The sequence below is a fragment of the Erinaceus europaeus genome, chromosome 22, assembly GCF_950295315.1.
Source record: "Erinaceus europaeus chromosome 22, mEriEur2.1, whole genome shotgun sequence".
Taxonomy (NCBI): Eukaryota; Metazoa; Chordata; class Mammalia; order Eulipotyphla; family Erinaceidae; genus Erinaceus; species Erinaceus europaeus.
The window spans coordinates 7037069-7052024 of record NC_080183.1 but is presented as its reverse complement, the minus strand read 5'-3'; the positions used below and the strand labels follow the sequence as shown (position 1 = coordinate 7052024).

General features: G+C 48.1%; 1 protein-coding gene across 1 annotated transcript; it reads left to right on the top strand.

Moving 5' to 3' along the window:
- The first annotated feature begins 2019 nt into the window (after positions 1 to 2019).
- CALM1 (calmodulin 1) lies at positions 2020 to 13015 on the top strand. The gene is made up of 6 exons (XM_016189887.2): positions 2020 to 2550; positions 5045 to 5075; positions 6882 to 7025; positions 8812 to 8918; positions 9347 to 9482; positions 9645 to 13015. Exons 1-6 carry the CDS (start codon positions 2035 to 2037, stop codon positions 9671 to 9673), a joined length of 963 nt encoding a protein of 320 aa, XP_016045373.2. The 5' UTR covers positions 2020 to 2034; the 3' UTR covers positions 9674 to 13015.
- Positions 13016 to 14956: the final 1941 nt, after the last annotated feature.

The window sequence follows — 14956 nt, the reverse complement described above, 5'->3', positions numbered from 1 at the left end:
CCCCAGCATGGTTTTATTTTCCTCATAGCTAATCTCGCCATAAACTGGGAAGTTCGTTCACTCAAAGGAGTTTATCTGATTCATGAAATCCCAATGATCATCAGGGTAGCAAGACAGAAGGGTCTGCTCTGTAAAACAGGCAATCCCTCCACATTGTACATTTAAATGGTTCAGATATTGATTCCACTAATATATAATCTAATATTAGAGGCTCTGGGCAAAGATTCATGCTCTATTTGATGCTCCATCCCTGACTCACGGTAAGATCCTGGGCAAGTCACTTGACCTTCTTATATTTCAGTGTGTCAAACTCACCATAAAGTAGAGTAAAGCATGACCTCATTATAAAGCCAATACACTTGAAAGCTAAGATGTGCTTTGATACATGAAAGAGCCACCAGCAGAGAACTTTAGCTGGTAAAATAGGAAGAACCAGGAAACTGAATTTGATTATAATGATGGAGAAGGCTCAGAAATGTAGTTTTTAGCAAGTCAAGTCATGAAAAGATTTCAAAGTATTTTATTTGGGTGAAGTAGGTTAAATAACCGAGGGGGAAATATTATTTTAGGGAATACTTGACTTTTCAAAACCAGATCACAGCAACTTAGCCAAAATAATTACAAGGCACAGAAGACTACTAGGAGCTAAAGAATCCTTAATAATTAAACACACTTCAGTTCTAAGCCAGTATCCCCACCCCCACTTATATAATGTATAACACACTTACAAATGTATTTAACAAATTATTCTATGGAAAGCCTGACAAAAGAATACATAGCATTTTAATGTGTTTGGCCCTCCAGACTTGTAAGTCACTGGATTACTGGAGGTTCTAGAAAGCGACATTACATTTGTCCCTTCTATTTTATTTCCAACTCTCCTATTCATGTACGTACTCCCCCAGTGCCTGCCCTCCCCTTCAGGTTTTCCCTCAGGAGCATGGAATGCCAATAGCTTTGATGGTGATGAGTGATAGATTTGTGACGTGCATACAGTCCTTTTAATCTGCAGAGAGGCAGCAGCACCATTCCCTGGCTTGCTGCTGCAGCCTCTTTTTTAAATGGACAGCAGGTTCCTCCTTTCTGCAGCATTCCAAGAGAACAGTTCCACAGATGCTGGTCTGAGGTGAGCCCAGAAGTGCTGAGGCATCTGCAGTGTACCAGAATATTCTTCCTCCTTCTGAAACCTCTTTCACAGACTTCGTCAAAGCTGGAAGCATAGCCAAGCAGCAGAGACCCTTTCTAGCAGTGCTTACCCACCACATTTTGCCACTTTCTCTGAATGGTAACTTGCAACGGTTGCCAGTCCTGTAAACACAAGATCAGATTCTCTGTTCTGCTTTGGCAAGAAAAGAAACTGCAGCATTCTGTCAAGGCATTTTTGAAAACAAGCTCTGGTCTTCAAGCTAATAACTGGAAGTGACCTTTCTATACTAGAGACAAACAGAAAAGGTTACTAAATTCAAAGCTTATCACACTACTTAAAAAGGAAAATATTTAATTATAGGATAAATTTATGCTTTGTGTTTCAGCTACAGTCTAGAGGATTCTAAGTTATGATACTTGCCTTCTTTCTACAAATTTTTGAAAAGATATGCTCTTTTTCTGGACCAGGAAAACCTGAAACACGGGATATACGTAGTAGAAGACCAACAAGCATATAATCATTAAAACCAGTGCCAGAATGAGTAGCTTTTTCCATGGGTGGGGCGCGGGGGGGGGGGGGTTAAGAGAAGATCAAGAGCAGTATGGGGAGCGATCCCATACAGGCATATACATCCTCAATGGAAAGGTAAAAAATTAAAATAAGACTGCATAAGAACATGACACAGATTCAGCAACTGAGCATATGCAGTCTGCCTCAGTTACTGTTTTCCAGCCCTTCCACAAGGAGAACTCTTGCCCCTTCCAGATTCTTCTGGGCAGCTGAAGGGGTGCGGTGCAAGGCCAGCTGGGGACCATGGGGCAAGGGACCAGTGGGGCCAGCTTGCCCCAGCGCAGTACTGGAGATACTGGGGAGGGGGTGTCCCACAGATGGGAGTGGAGCTGGGGTGGGGGTTCCCGAAGCCCAGAGCCCCCCGAAGCGGTGACTCCGCGCTCCTTCTGGCCCTGCACCGAGGCACCTTCCCCGGCCCCTCCGGGAGCTTCTGCAGGGCCTGGGGCCCAGGCGGGTGGCGCGCGGGGGGCGGCGGGAGGCCGGGCGCGCCGGAGGGCGGGGCCAAGCGGGGCCGCAGGCGGCGCGGCGGCGGAGGGATACGGAGCGCCGTAGCCGTATATATAAAGCGCCGCGCAGGCTCGCACTTCGGCAGTGGTGCTGAGAGTCTCGCGGGTCTCTTACCGTTACTCGCAGTCGGCAGCCTCGCGGCGCAGGCGGCAGCGGCTCCGGCAGCGGCTCAGCGGCGGCTCAGCGCGCAGCGCACCCAGCGCCCTCGCAGCGCCAAGACCAGCAGCAGCAGCAGAGCGACCGCCCGAGCCAGCCCGCCGTCACAGCCCCCGCACCGATCCAGTCGCCTCGCTCCCTCCGAGCTTTCTCCCCTCGCCCGCACCATGGTAGGTCGGGAGTGGCTGCCCCATATCTCAGCTTCTTTTCTTTCCTTTCCTCTTTTGGCGATGGCAGCAGGGTTTGGGGCTCTTCGCCTTTCCGGGTGTTACGCAGCACCTGCGGTTAGGAAAGCTGCACCCGGGATTTGCATTTGGCTCTCCAAGGCCCGGGATCCTCATGGAAATGGGTCCCCTCCGCGAAGCTGGACTGGCCAGGGACCTCCCGCACACATCCCAGCCCCGCTGCACGCCGTGGTCGGGCTGCCCGCAGCGGCCCGGGGGTGGGGGACGGAGGATCGGGCGGGGCCGGGCCCTGGGCCCTCCCCCCCCCCCCCAGTCGCGCCGATCGCGGCGAGAATGAATGGGCCGGTCGAGCCGGTGGCGCACGGGCGGGACCCGGGTTAGAGGCCGGGGTGACCGACCCCGGGGCGTGCGCTCCCCCGCCGCCCTGCTGCTCCCAGACGAGGGGCTCGGCACGGGCGTGGGCTGCAAAGGAAGGAGCCGGGGAAGGGTGGTGGCAGGAAGGCGCGGGGCGGGGGGCGGCGAGGGCGGAAGCCGGCGGAGGGTGGGGCCGGGCGGCGTGGCCAGGGCGCTCGCCCCGGGCTCGGGCGCCTCCGCAGCCCCCCGCGCCCGGCCCGGCTGCACCCCGGGGCCCCCTTCCCGCGGGAGGCGCTCGGCTGGTGCTAATTGGGGCGGGATGGGGGCGGGGGAGGAGGGAGCTGGCGCGCGGCTGGTTTCCAGGAGAGACGCGAAGTTTCTGCACGGGGAGGAGGAGGCCGCCTGGGGGCGCCGAAGCAGGTGGGAGGCGCGGGGCGAGAGTGGGGGAGGCGGTGGGCCCCGGGCCGGGGAGGGGCGTCGCCCCCACTCCCCGCGATCGGAAAGACCCAGCGCACCCGGTGGTCGCAGTGCCCCCGCCCCCCAGCCTCGGCCACTTCCCGGTCCTCGGGGAGCTGCCTGCACGCTTCCGCCCAGGCCAGATGCGCCTGTGCTCGCCGCTTCTCTGCAAGGCCCCTTCCTCCCTCCCTCCTGCGGGCGGCGCTGACATCACCCACTGCATTTTCTGACATGGCACACTCGGTTTCAGAGCACCCTGTACCTCGAGGGTGCCACCCCCCACCTTGGAGCGGTGCCTTTCTTGGTGGAGGCAGGCTGATGGCTCACAGCCCCTCCACGAGGGTGGAACTGCGCGCCTCATCAAGGTGACAATTCGTCTTGGCAAGGTGGCGCAGCGCTTCCTGTTGTACAAGCCAGACACGTTACATAAATTGTGTCTCCTTCATCTGAGAAGAGAAAGGCAACTTGCAGGGACTAGGGTGTGGAAAGAAAGGGAGGTGTGTGTGTGTCCGCTCCCCCCCCCCCCCCCCAGTTCTAGTTTGAAGAAAATACGCTACCCCCATCAGTATATGGGAGCTGCATTCCTCTTAAGGAAGTTTTCTTGTAAAAGTAGGAATGAACTCTGAGCGGCCAGCTTTCCATTTTGTAAGTGCTTCATTAGGCATCTTTTCATTAAAATGAAAATTCACATTAGCACTCCTGGAGCTCTCCAATTCCCTTGGCTGCAGGCACAAGTTCGGTTTGCAGAGGCCAAGCAATGCAAGTGAGAATTAGTTTGCCTGGTCGTTACCACCTCCAGCAAAGGCTGTTTATTAGGAGCAGCTCTTACAACCATCCTCGTGGCGGGCAGGGTATTTCCTCCGCCCCCCCCCCCCAGGTCCATAGCTGCTTTCCAGAAAAGAGCAGATAAAACCTCATAAATACTGTGTAGCTTTCCATGTCCTTAATTTTTGCATCTTTGTGACAGCTTGGTTGTTGGTTGCTTTGCCTACAGGCTCCCCACCAATACCTGTCTAATTTCAAAATTGGAGAAGACTCATTCTACAGAAAGAGTTGGTAGGGTGACCCATTGCTCCAGACTTATTTTTTTTCCTCTCTACTTGATGTGTACCTGGTAAAATAGATGTGAAAACCCTCCAGCTAGCCTGATGGTATTATGTAATGGCAGTTTGGAGATGGGGGAGCACCCGCAGCAATGCGCAAGTTGCTCCCAGAGCCTGCCTGGACCCAGTCCTGGCTGCTGTTGACTGCAGTGACAGCCACACCAAGCTGTGGCCTTGGATGGAGAAGCAGGAACTGCGGAGTCTGTGGCGCAGTAGGTGGCGCTCTGCTCTGCTCTGCTGCTGCTGCTGCTGCTGCTGCTGCTGCTGCTGCTGCTGCTGCTGCTGCTGCTGCTGCTGCTGCTGCTGCTGCTGCTGTGGAGGCTCCGGGCTGAGCCCCCTGCAGCCTTCTGCCACTAGAGGAGCTATTTTTCAAACAAGGAGCTGACCCTCTCTGGTCATGGAGGCACAGGAAAAAAAAAACAACAACCCAAGGCCAGATGCCACTTCCTGGTCCTCCTTTGTTTGTGGGGTGGCAGGAAGCCCTTATTCCCACTGTCTTCACTAAGTGGAATCTAAGGAACTTCTCCAGTGAGAATTGCATTGTAACCTTCTCTTTCTCCATGCAGGCTGATCAGCTGACCGAAGAGCAGATTGCTGGTAAGTTGACTTGAGGGAGTCCCCACCCAGTAGGTCACAACTACATACAACTTGGGTGACTCCTGTCATACCCCCACCCCCAATTATCTGAACAGTTCCTCAGAATTTCCTTAGAAGATTAAGCAGAAGTAATTAGGTCTGATGCCATTCCTTGCCGGTATTTTAGAGCGAGTAACAAGGAAAAGAAGTGTAACTGCACTTTGGAGTAGTGACTTTGCTTCACTGTTGGTGAGGCTTTGTACTCATCAAGATTATACAGGCCTACTATTACAGTAGGTAGTTGAGAATTTTTTAAAAATATGTATGTACTTTGGATAGAGGCAGAAATTGAGAGGGCAGGGGAGAGAGAGACACCTGCAGCACTCTCATTACTTGTGCAGCTTCCCCCCTGCAGGTGGGGGCGAGGGGATTGAACCTGGGTCCTTGCACATAACGTGTGCTCAACTGGGTGTGCCACTGCCCAGCCCTGAGAATTTTTTTTTTTTAATTGGGAAATCAGAGTGCTGCTTCACCATTTATGTAACTTTTTTTTTTTTTTCTCATGGTGTCAGGGAGTCAAACCCAGGGTCACATGAATAAATCCTGAGCTCTGTGGCTCAGCCACACCCAGATGCGGGATTTAGAGGAACTCACCGCAGAAACTTGTGCTTGTAATTCTAAAACAAATTGGAATGGGTGGAACACACTAACACTAATGATTAGGAAAGGAGTTTGGGTTTTGGTGCTTTTTTTTTTTAACTTTTTAAAAAATATATTCATTTATTCCCTTTTGTTGCGCTTGTTTTATTGTTGTAGTTATTCTTGTTAGTTATTGTTATGGTCTTAGTTGGATAGGACAGAGAGAAATGGAGGGAGGAGGGGAAGACAGAGGGGGAGAGACAGACACCTGTAGACCTGCTTCACTGCTTGTGAAGCGACTCCCCTGCAGGTAGGGAGCTGGGGGCTCGAACCGGGATCCATACCCTGGTCCTTGCACTTTGCGCCACCTGTGCCTAACCTGCTGCGCTACTGCCGAACTTTTTTTTTTTTTAACTTAGTTTAGTGAGAGAGAGACCTGAGCATTGCTCAGCTCTGGCCTATGACAGTGCCAAGGGCTGAACCTCAGGTACTAGCTTTTTACCTCTGGAGGACATTTTTGGGACCTGGGGCCTTGCACATGCCCCATCTCATTGCTCTGGGTCACTGTTCCTTTTTCCATTATGCAGAGAGGAGGAGAGGGGAGGGGGAGTGGAATCACAGCTCTGTACCTTTAGTCATTGCCATAGCACCTCACTTGTAGTGTGGAGATTTGCCTGGGTACCCTACCCTGAGAGCTGTCTCTCTAGCCTCCTGCAGAACTTTTTTGAGATGGTTTCTCCTATGGAAGCCAGGATTGCCTCTGAAATAGTCTGTGTGCCCTGTAGGCAGCACACACCAGTTGCCTGGGGACTCGTGTTTGTAGCTAGCTCTTCACAGGGCTGTAAAGTGAAGCAGAGTGTTCTCAGGGCAGTGGAAGCCTTCACGGGGAGCGTGTGGCCCACTCTCTGCTTGTCAGATTGGACTAACTTAAGTGTGTCCTAGCTTAGACTTCTCTAAAAAGCCTGAGAGTGTTGTGATTTCATGGAACTGGTTACTAGGAGCCATGTTTGTTTTGGGGGCTGTTTCATGAGAGGCAACTATTGCCTTTGTTTCAGAAGACAAAGACCAGGCAGTTTCTGATCACTTGTACAGCCTGGGTATCTTGCTGTAGCAGGCCCTGGGGACTCTGGCATAGGGGCTGGGTTTGAACACAAGGCTTTCTTTCTAAAAGCATGCTTCTGTTTCCAGAATTCAAGGAAGCTTTCTCCCTATTTGACAAAGATGGTGACGGCACCATCACAACAAAGGAGCTGGGCACTGTCATGCGGTCACTGGGTCAGAACCCCACAGAAGCCGAGCTGCAGGATATGATCAATGAGGTGGACGCCGACGGTAAGGGCCCCGGGACGGTGAATGAGTGCAGACATGTGGCAGGGCCGCCTCTCAGGTCCCCAGAGCACAGCTTGGGGTTCCCAGATCCTCCTCTGCGGTTGCTGCTGACAGTTGAGCTAGAAGCCTGTGAGGCTTGCCTGAACACTTCCTGGATAGGATCACTGGATTGTTCTTTTTCTATTTGCCGTGACCCACAGCTCCATCTTCCTCCAACTGGCCCAGGAACCTGCCGGAGTCCTGTGGGAGAAGTAAAAATAAATAGCCTAAAAAAGCTGCTTGTCTCCAAATGAGGCAGGTGACGCCACGCTGAGAAGCTCATGGAGACGAGGCCGGTGCAAGCCAGGGGTGGGTGTGTGTCTCACAGGCGTTTTGCAGATGGTGCGAGGCTTAGAGCTTGGAAGGGGGCATGTTGCCTGGAGGGTACCCCTCCCACTGAACTGACAGAGCAGACAGTGGTTCTTTTGTCACTGACTCCCATCAGTCAACAGTCTCTAAGCATCCTCCAAAAATGTCTGTCTGGGAGCCATGTCTACGTGCTAATGTGCTATTAAAATACTATCAAGTGTGATTTTAAAAAAGGTTTTAAATGAGATAAGAATAGTTTGAACATCGAATAGTTTAAACACTTTCGGGACCATTGACTTTGTAGCTGCCATTTTAAAATCCAGTCCAGGTGAGAACATACAACAGACAAGTCAGCACCTACATAGAAGCAGGGGTCTGGGTTAGTTCTTAGAAGTTTCGTCCCCTTTGTGCTCCTGAACATGGTTTTTAATCCTTAGATTGGGGAAAAGAGACTATCCATAGTTTGCTCTAGCAAGACCGCTAAGATGAGGGATTATCTGGGAATGTGAGGGCTCCCTCCTGCTGTGCGTGAGCCCGGGGAAACTGGGAGTGGGGACACAGTGTTTAAATTCTCATGATATGAAAAGGACTGCAGTGGAGTGGGTGGGGAGAACCTCATGTTTTCAGTGAGTAAATATATAAATAGAATGCCTAAGGCCACCTCTGTATGACCAAAACAGCTCTCCAAAAATTTTATTCTGTATGACTGCCACAAGTGCTTTAAAACTTTGGAGACCAAAAGAACCTGGAGGTAGCTCTTGATTATTTCCGTCCAAAGGCACTACTTTAATTTGTTTTAAAATATTTACTCATCAAGAAGAGAACTCGAGCTTCATTCTGGCACATGGAATGCTGAGGATCGAATTTGGGACTTCATGCTTGGGATTTCATTGTGTCACTTTCTAGCCACTCTTAATATATTAAAATACATATTGAAAGCCTTTTGCATAGTCATACTGTCTCCCCTGCTCAATTAAAGTTTCTATTTAATTCAAATTATACTATTAATCTGGTGAGTTTTGTTTGGGGGGGGGGTGTTCCTTTATTTGTAGGAAGAAAGGACTTCTTTTCTCTCTTTCTCTTGCTTTAAACCTTGCCCTTAATGGGAAATAAAGATACTGAGTTGGGGAGAAATTACCACCTTTTTATAATGTCGCTGAGAAATGCTGCCACTCCTCTATCCCCAGAAGACATAATACTTTTTCGTCCTTGGCATAGCAAAGTTATTCCCTCTTACAGGAGAGAGGAAGTTTATCCTTTGAGAGTGGGAAAACTCAGGCCTGAAGTGCACTGAACTCTTGTGAACTATGGTCAGGAAACCATAAGTAGAGTTTCCTTTGCATTGTTAAGTGCTGTCCTAGGCATTGATGGTTAATTAGAATTTTGTGAATCGCCTACTGGAGTGCTTATTTCACACGTACTTTCTGTTTTCTGATTTCAGGTAATGGCACCATTGACTTCCCAGAGTTTTTGACTATGATGGCTAGAAAAATGAAAGACACCGACAGTGAAGAAGAAATCCGTGAGGCGTTCCGAGTCTTTGACAAGGTAATCCTGCACCACTTGCATTGCAGACTGCACTGAAATAGGAAGTACTGGCTCTTGTTTCTAAAAGCTATAACAGTCAGTTCTAGTTACGACACCAAGCTCACATCCTGAGCCTGCGACGTCTCCCTTTCAAATGTCCCAACTTACTGCAAGTAATCTTAACTGACTGAGCCTAAGCATGATAGAAACATTTGAAAGAGTATTTTTTTTGGGGGGAGGGGGTATTTTTTGATTGTTCCTTGCACTTACTGTTAGCTTCTGGAAGCTCTCTGCTTCTTGCCTACCCTGACAGCACCCATCTAGAAGGCAAGGGAGGTGGGAACTGGATACGAGAGAACTGGCAGTAACTCGAGAGGCTGTCATGAAGCCAAAGCCCTACTTGTCTACACTCTAGACCACTGTCAGTAACAACTGCTGAATGTTTGCAGGATGGCAATGGTTACATCAGTGCGGCAGAACTCCGCCATGTCATGACAAACCTAGGAGAAAAACTAACAGATGAAGAAGTAGATGAAATGATCAGAGAAGCGGATATTGACGGGGATGGGCAAGTCAACTATGAAGGTAAACAGTCCGCATCTCAGTTCTGTTTTCAATAATCTCTCCTGTTGGAGCTACCAGACAACCCCTGAAAAGGATATTTTTTTCAAACATGGAGTAGAGATATTTTGTCCCTTAGAGCTGCTCTTAAAGATAACTGCAAGTTATGATTGTTTGTCTTTTCAGAATTCGTACAGATGATGACTGCAAAATGAAGACCTGCTTTCAACTCCTATTTCCCCCTCTAGAAGAATCAAATTGAATCTTTTACTTACCTCTTGCAACAACAACAAAAAATTCATTTACTCATTCTGTTTCTATATAGCAAAACTGAATGTCAAAAGTACCTTCTGTACACACACACACACACACACACACACACACACACACACACACAACCTGCATGTATTGGTTGGTGGTCCTGTTCCCTCAAGATCCAGCTACACATCTGTTTTACAGTATAAATACTTGTACTACCTTAACGATAAGGAAGCACTTAGCGGACTCCTTGCAGTTCCATTTGCTAATGATTACTACACTGTTTGGGCTGGCCAGTTTTTCATGCATGCAGCTTGCCAATTGAGCACAGGCAGGCATTTGTATTAAAAAAAAGGAAAATAGAAAAAAAAAAAAAAAACAACAAAATTTAAAAACTCCCCCAAATGGATTATTCTTATTCAATTTGTTAATATAAATTAGTCATGCCTCATTGATGGAAAAAAAATATTCAAAAATTGGTTTCACTTTATGATATGCTGTACAGAAAAAGAAGAAAGAATTTAGTGATGTATAAAACACTCTAGCTGTAGCCCCCACACTAGCAGGATGGTCCTCTTGTAACTGCATCCCCCACGCCCCTGGGGACAGTGACACCGCCAAGTGACATGCCTCAGCATGTGGTTGTAGTGTTGTTTGAGTTGTACTAGAAGGAAATAGGTGTCAGGCTGTCAACTGCTTACACACACACACACACAAAAAAATTTTTTTTTCTAAAAGAAACTTAAGGGAGCATCTTTGGACTCTGTTTTTAAAACCTGAACCATGACTTGGAGCCAGCAGAGGTGGCTGTGGACTCCAGCATAACCATCACCATTGCTGTTCAAGAAGTTATAATTTACGTCCATTCCAAGTTGTAAATGCTAGGTTTTTTTTTTTTTTTTTTCCAATAAAAAGACCATTAACTTAAGGTGGTGTTACATACTTTGTAAAGCTGAGATCCAAACAGGGACAAGGCAGTTGAAGTGGGAGGCCAGCAAACCCTTTATATGCTCACAGCCCCCAGCGTTGGGGTTCCCTCCCTCCTGATAACCCTAGCACCAATTTCTGAGCCCCAGACATTGCCTGACACCAGGCAGATAACCAACTACGTCACCCTAGCTGTGGACATGTAGGTTTACGTGTGTTTTCACTCAAGGGGAGGGAGAGGACAGGTGACTCCTATTAATTAGGAAATTTAGGCAGTAGAATTGAGTTGAAGGAAAACCACTTTCCAAATATGAATTTAGGAGTTGTCAATTGTGCTGCCGATAACCTGTTTTATGTAACTACTTGAGACCATCTGCAAGAGACATGACCTAGTGTGTAATTTGAGCCTCACTGCGTGTGGTTGAAGCAGTAGTCAACTTGCTAAGCTATCCTCTTCTGCCTAAAAGACACTACCAGTCACCTGTTCAATGATTACGTTTTTTTCTTTAGATGATACCTTGATTTCTTTTGACACTTTGTTCTACCCCCCCCACTCCAGTTGACTTTCTTGCTTCCTTTCTCCCAAGCTAGACCCCAGCTCAAAAGTAAGACTCCAGCCCAAAGTGAATCAACTTCTATAAACTAGTAGCCAGAAGATGAGAAGCTTCGCAGCCCCTTCAGTGACTTGATACAGGCTGATGGTGTGTTTTTCAGGGTGTTCACTGCCTGTGTCTTATTGGCAAGGAGGTGTGGGCCCTGGGTGTGTGCATGTGGGGGTTTTAATTTGCCAGCCAACAGTGGCAGGCCCTCTGCAGCTGAAAGGGTATATTAAGGACTGATTAAGACACCTTTGGCTTCTCCCTCTCCTACTCCTCGTCTTTCTGGTGTGGTAGCTTGTACGAGTTCCTGCCAGAGGGGTGGGTCAGAGCAATGGAGAGGACCTTCCTCTGCTGCTGGTCCCCACTGGGTCCTTCGTGGCAGTGAGGTTGGGGCACCATGAGCTAGGGCTGATTTTGATGATGCCCTGACGCTCCAGATTTGAGCACATGACTGGATGTTCTTGGCAGGCAGTTCAAACAGCCTGACCTAACCCAGTCTCAGGCCCCAGGTCAACTACCTCTGATAGTTTCAGAGAGGGTTGAGGGGTGACTTAACAGCCTGCCATATTCCCTTTCCACCAAGTCTTTTCTGGAAACTTGGGTGGACTCCCTTGTAGTGCCTCCATGGTCTTTCCTGTAGAGGACCCCTTGGGGGCTATATTTGCCTGGGTACTATTCCCCTCTAGGCCCTTACCTCAGCTACACCACCCAGAGGCTCAATGTTTGCAGTCTATTTGAATTCTTGAAATAGCTGGATGTTGGGGCCATCCCATCAGAACTGGCTAGCACCTTCCCATCAACTCTTGCCGTGACTTCTAACCGCTTTATAAATATATACATATATATTTATATATATATAAAGTGACTAGTGTAACTGACATCCTGCTTGAGCTGAGACTTGCCTTCCAACACTGCTGAGTACTTGGCAAACCCAGTCCCTGGCTGCATTTGTCACCCATCTAGGGTAGGTGCAGAGCAAAGCTGTTTCCGAGGGGCTTTCGACACAGCTACCAAAAAAGGCTTTTTCTGATCTTTTGACAAAAATTTAAAAAACAAAAAGTTGAGTTTTTGCACACTTTAATTGGCGTCTTTCAGTAAACTTAAAAACATGTTGGGGATTAGCTACTGTACATATTTTTATATTTCTAAATGCATGTCTTGACTGTACTGGTCACTGTAATATATCTGAGAGGCTGTCCAATCAGCTGAGTACTGCCGTGACTTAACTGAGAAGCAGCCTCTTAACCCTTGAGCATACTGGGAACTTCTTCCTAAACCAAGAATGTAAATTTGGTCAAGTCTGCTCTTTTGTTCACTCAATTCTTTGAAACTTTTGAGTCAATACTGTGTAGCCTAAATAACATTTCTCCTTTTGGCAGTGACTAGATTCCACGAATGTGTCTTAATCTATTCCTCCAGCTGGCAGTTAATGACTTTTTTTTTTTTGAAGCCCTTGGAATTGTCCTGCAGGAGACATTCTGTTTGTACCCTTGGAGTAAGAAGGTAGTAGCATGGTGGAGTGTGTGTGCTTTCTCCAAATCGATTACAATGGTCATTAAACATACCTGTTAGTAAAGATGGTGGTAGTTCTTTTCTTAGCGAAGTGACCCATGGCTGGTTCAGAAAGATGTACTTGAACGTTTCTGTAAATCTTGAGATAAACTGTTTGGAGATTTAGCCACCTCTCTGACGGGACCAACTCTATGGAAATTGTAAATAAGTTTTATTTATAAACCTGGCACTGTATTCAATAAACATTTCTTCAGCCTTTCATCTCTACCTGTGACCTGTGTAGGTTTTTAGCTTGCCTACCTCACAATCCCTTTAGATCAATGAACAAGATCTGCTTTGGGGCTCTCATTTCCACCCAGTCCAGTAGATGAGCAGAAGAGGCCAGAATCCCACCGACACAGCCTTGTTCCAGCTTTAAGTGGTTTGGGTGTTACTCTTAGCTGGATTTTTTTTTTTTTTAATTTATAGAGAAACACTGATAAAAGCCATAGGATAAGAGGAGTACTACTCCACATAATTCCCACCACCAGAACTTCGTATCCCATCCCCTCCCCTGATAGCTTTCCTATTCTTTAATCCTGGGAGTATGGACCCAGGGTCATTATGGGGTGCAGAAAGTGGAAAGGTCTTGTTTCTGTAATTGCTTCCCTGCTGAATAAGCTGGCATTTCTAACACGATCTCCTAGCCTACTAGTATATCCAGGGTGTCACCATGCTGAAAATTTACTCTCCTTAACTGCAATGTTCACCAAGTAACCAGGAGCTGTGTAAAGGTGTACTTTAAACAGGATGGTGTTAAAAATAACAATTGGGGGCCCGGGAGGTGGCGCAGTGGATAAGGTGTTAGAAGCATGAGGTCCCAAGTTCAATTTCTACTATCACATATGCCAAAGTGATGCTCTGGTTCTCTTTCTCACACATACTAATCAATAAAGCCAGCTGTGTACATGTTACTGTGAACAGACCTGGGTTCAAGACCCTAATTCCTACCTACAGGACAGGGCAGGAGGGGGAATACTTCACAAGTGGTGGGACAGTGCTGCCAGTATCTCTTGTCTCTCAAACAAAAATAAATGGCCAGGCTGGGGAGATAGCATTACTTCATTATGCTGTCCCCCAGGTTCTAGGTTCAACCCCTAGCACTGCCATAAAAAAGCAGGGCTGAGCAGTGCTCTGGCAAAAATAAATATAAAAATAAATGGCAGGAATAGTGTGCAGGCATCAAACCCCACTGATAACCTGGTGGCAAAAACAAATAAATGAACAAATCTTTAAAAATAAAAATGATTGGGGTGGGTGGGCATGCTAGAGTGCATTCTTCCGCATGGAAGACGCCCCAGGCACCAAAATAAAATTAGGACTTTTAAATTATGTAAGCACACAGCTGAGCCCAGGCCAGGAGCTTGGCAGCTGAGGGAGGCAGAATGTGCTGTAGCCTCCCTTCAGGAGTTAAAAACCCTTCCCTGTAAGCAGGACTCACAGACAAGGTTCTGGTTGCTCCTTTCTCAGAAAGAGCTCATCTGGGCTGCCTGGACTACAGCTTCTACTCTGTGAGAAGACCGAAGACAGGGAGCAGTCACAAGACAGAGGCTGCCCCCTCTGGCTTGAGACACTGCCGTATAATTGAAAGTGACCCAGATGTGAACACCATTATGGGGCTAGAAGCAGAGGCTGTGAAGCTGCAAGCCTGGTGCTAAAGCGCATGTCCAACCTTTTCTGGACCTCGGTTTCCTCCTTGGGAAAATCAGATTATTGGGCTAGATAGTGACTTTTGAGAATTCTGGCTGATCACCATTTGGCGTGCAAATTCCAGCTATAGCCAAAAGGGTGGGAGGGAGCACTGTGCAGGAGCCATGTGCTTTGAGATGACAAATGGCCTCCTTAAGACTCAGCAGTTTGGTGCTGAGGTGGAGTGGAGGGTGAGCTTGCTGGTCAGGCTGTGCTGCACCACAGGAAAGTGGGTCAGAGAAACTGATCAGGAGGTGACTCCCAGACAGAAATAGGAAGCCTCTGCTCACCCGTCCCCAGGAGTCAGCCCAAGTGATGTCACTTGGTTTTCTGGCTGCTCCAGTTCAGAAAACACACACACACACACACAACACACACAAAAAAACACACACATTTACAATTTGAGCTGAACTCCGAGGTCCTGGAGGCTGGAGGCCCAGTGACTCAGAATGCCTTAGAAGGAAATCAAACTAG

Excerpts from the sequence above, each read along its gene's own strand:
- CALM1 (XM_016189887.2), top strand. The coding sequence starts at position 2,035 with ATGGGAGTGGAGCTGGGGTGGGGGTTCCCGAAGCCCAGAGCCCCCCGA. Across the intron at positions 7,026-8,811 it reads CAATGAGGTGGACGCCGACG|GTAATGGCACCATTGACTTC; the intron begins GTAAGGGCCCCG and ends TTCTGATTTCAG. Across the intron at positions 9,483-9,644 it reads TGGGCAAGTCAACTATGAAG|AATTCGTACAGATGATGACT; the intron begins GTAAACAGTCCG and ends TTGTCTTTTCAG.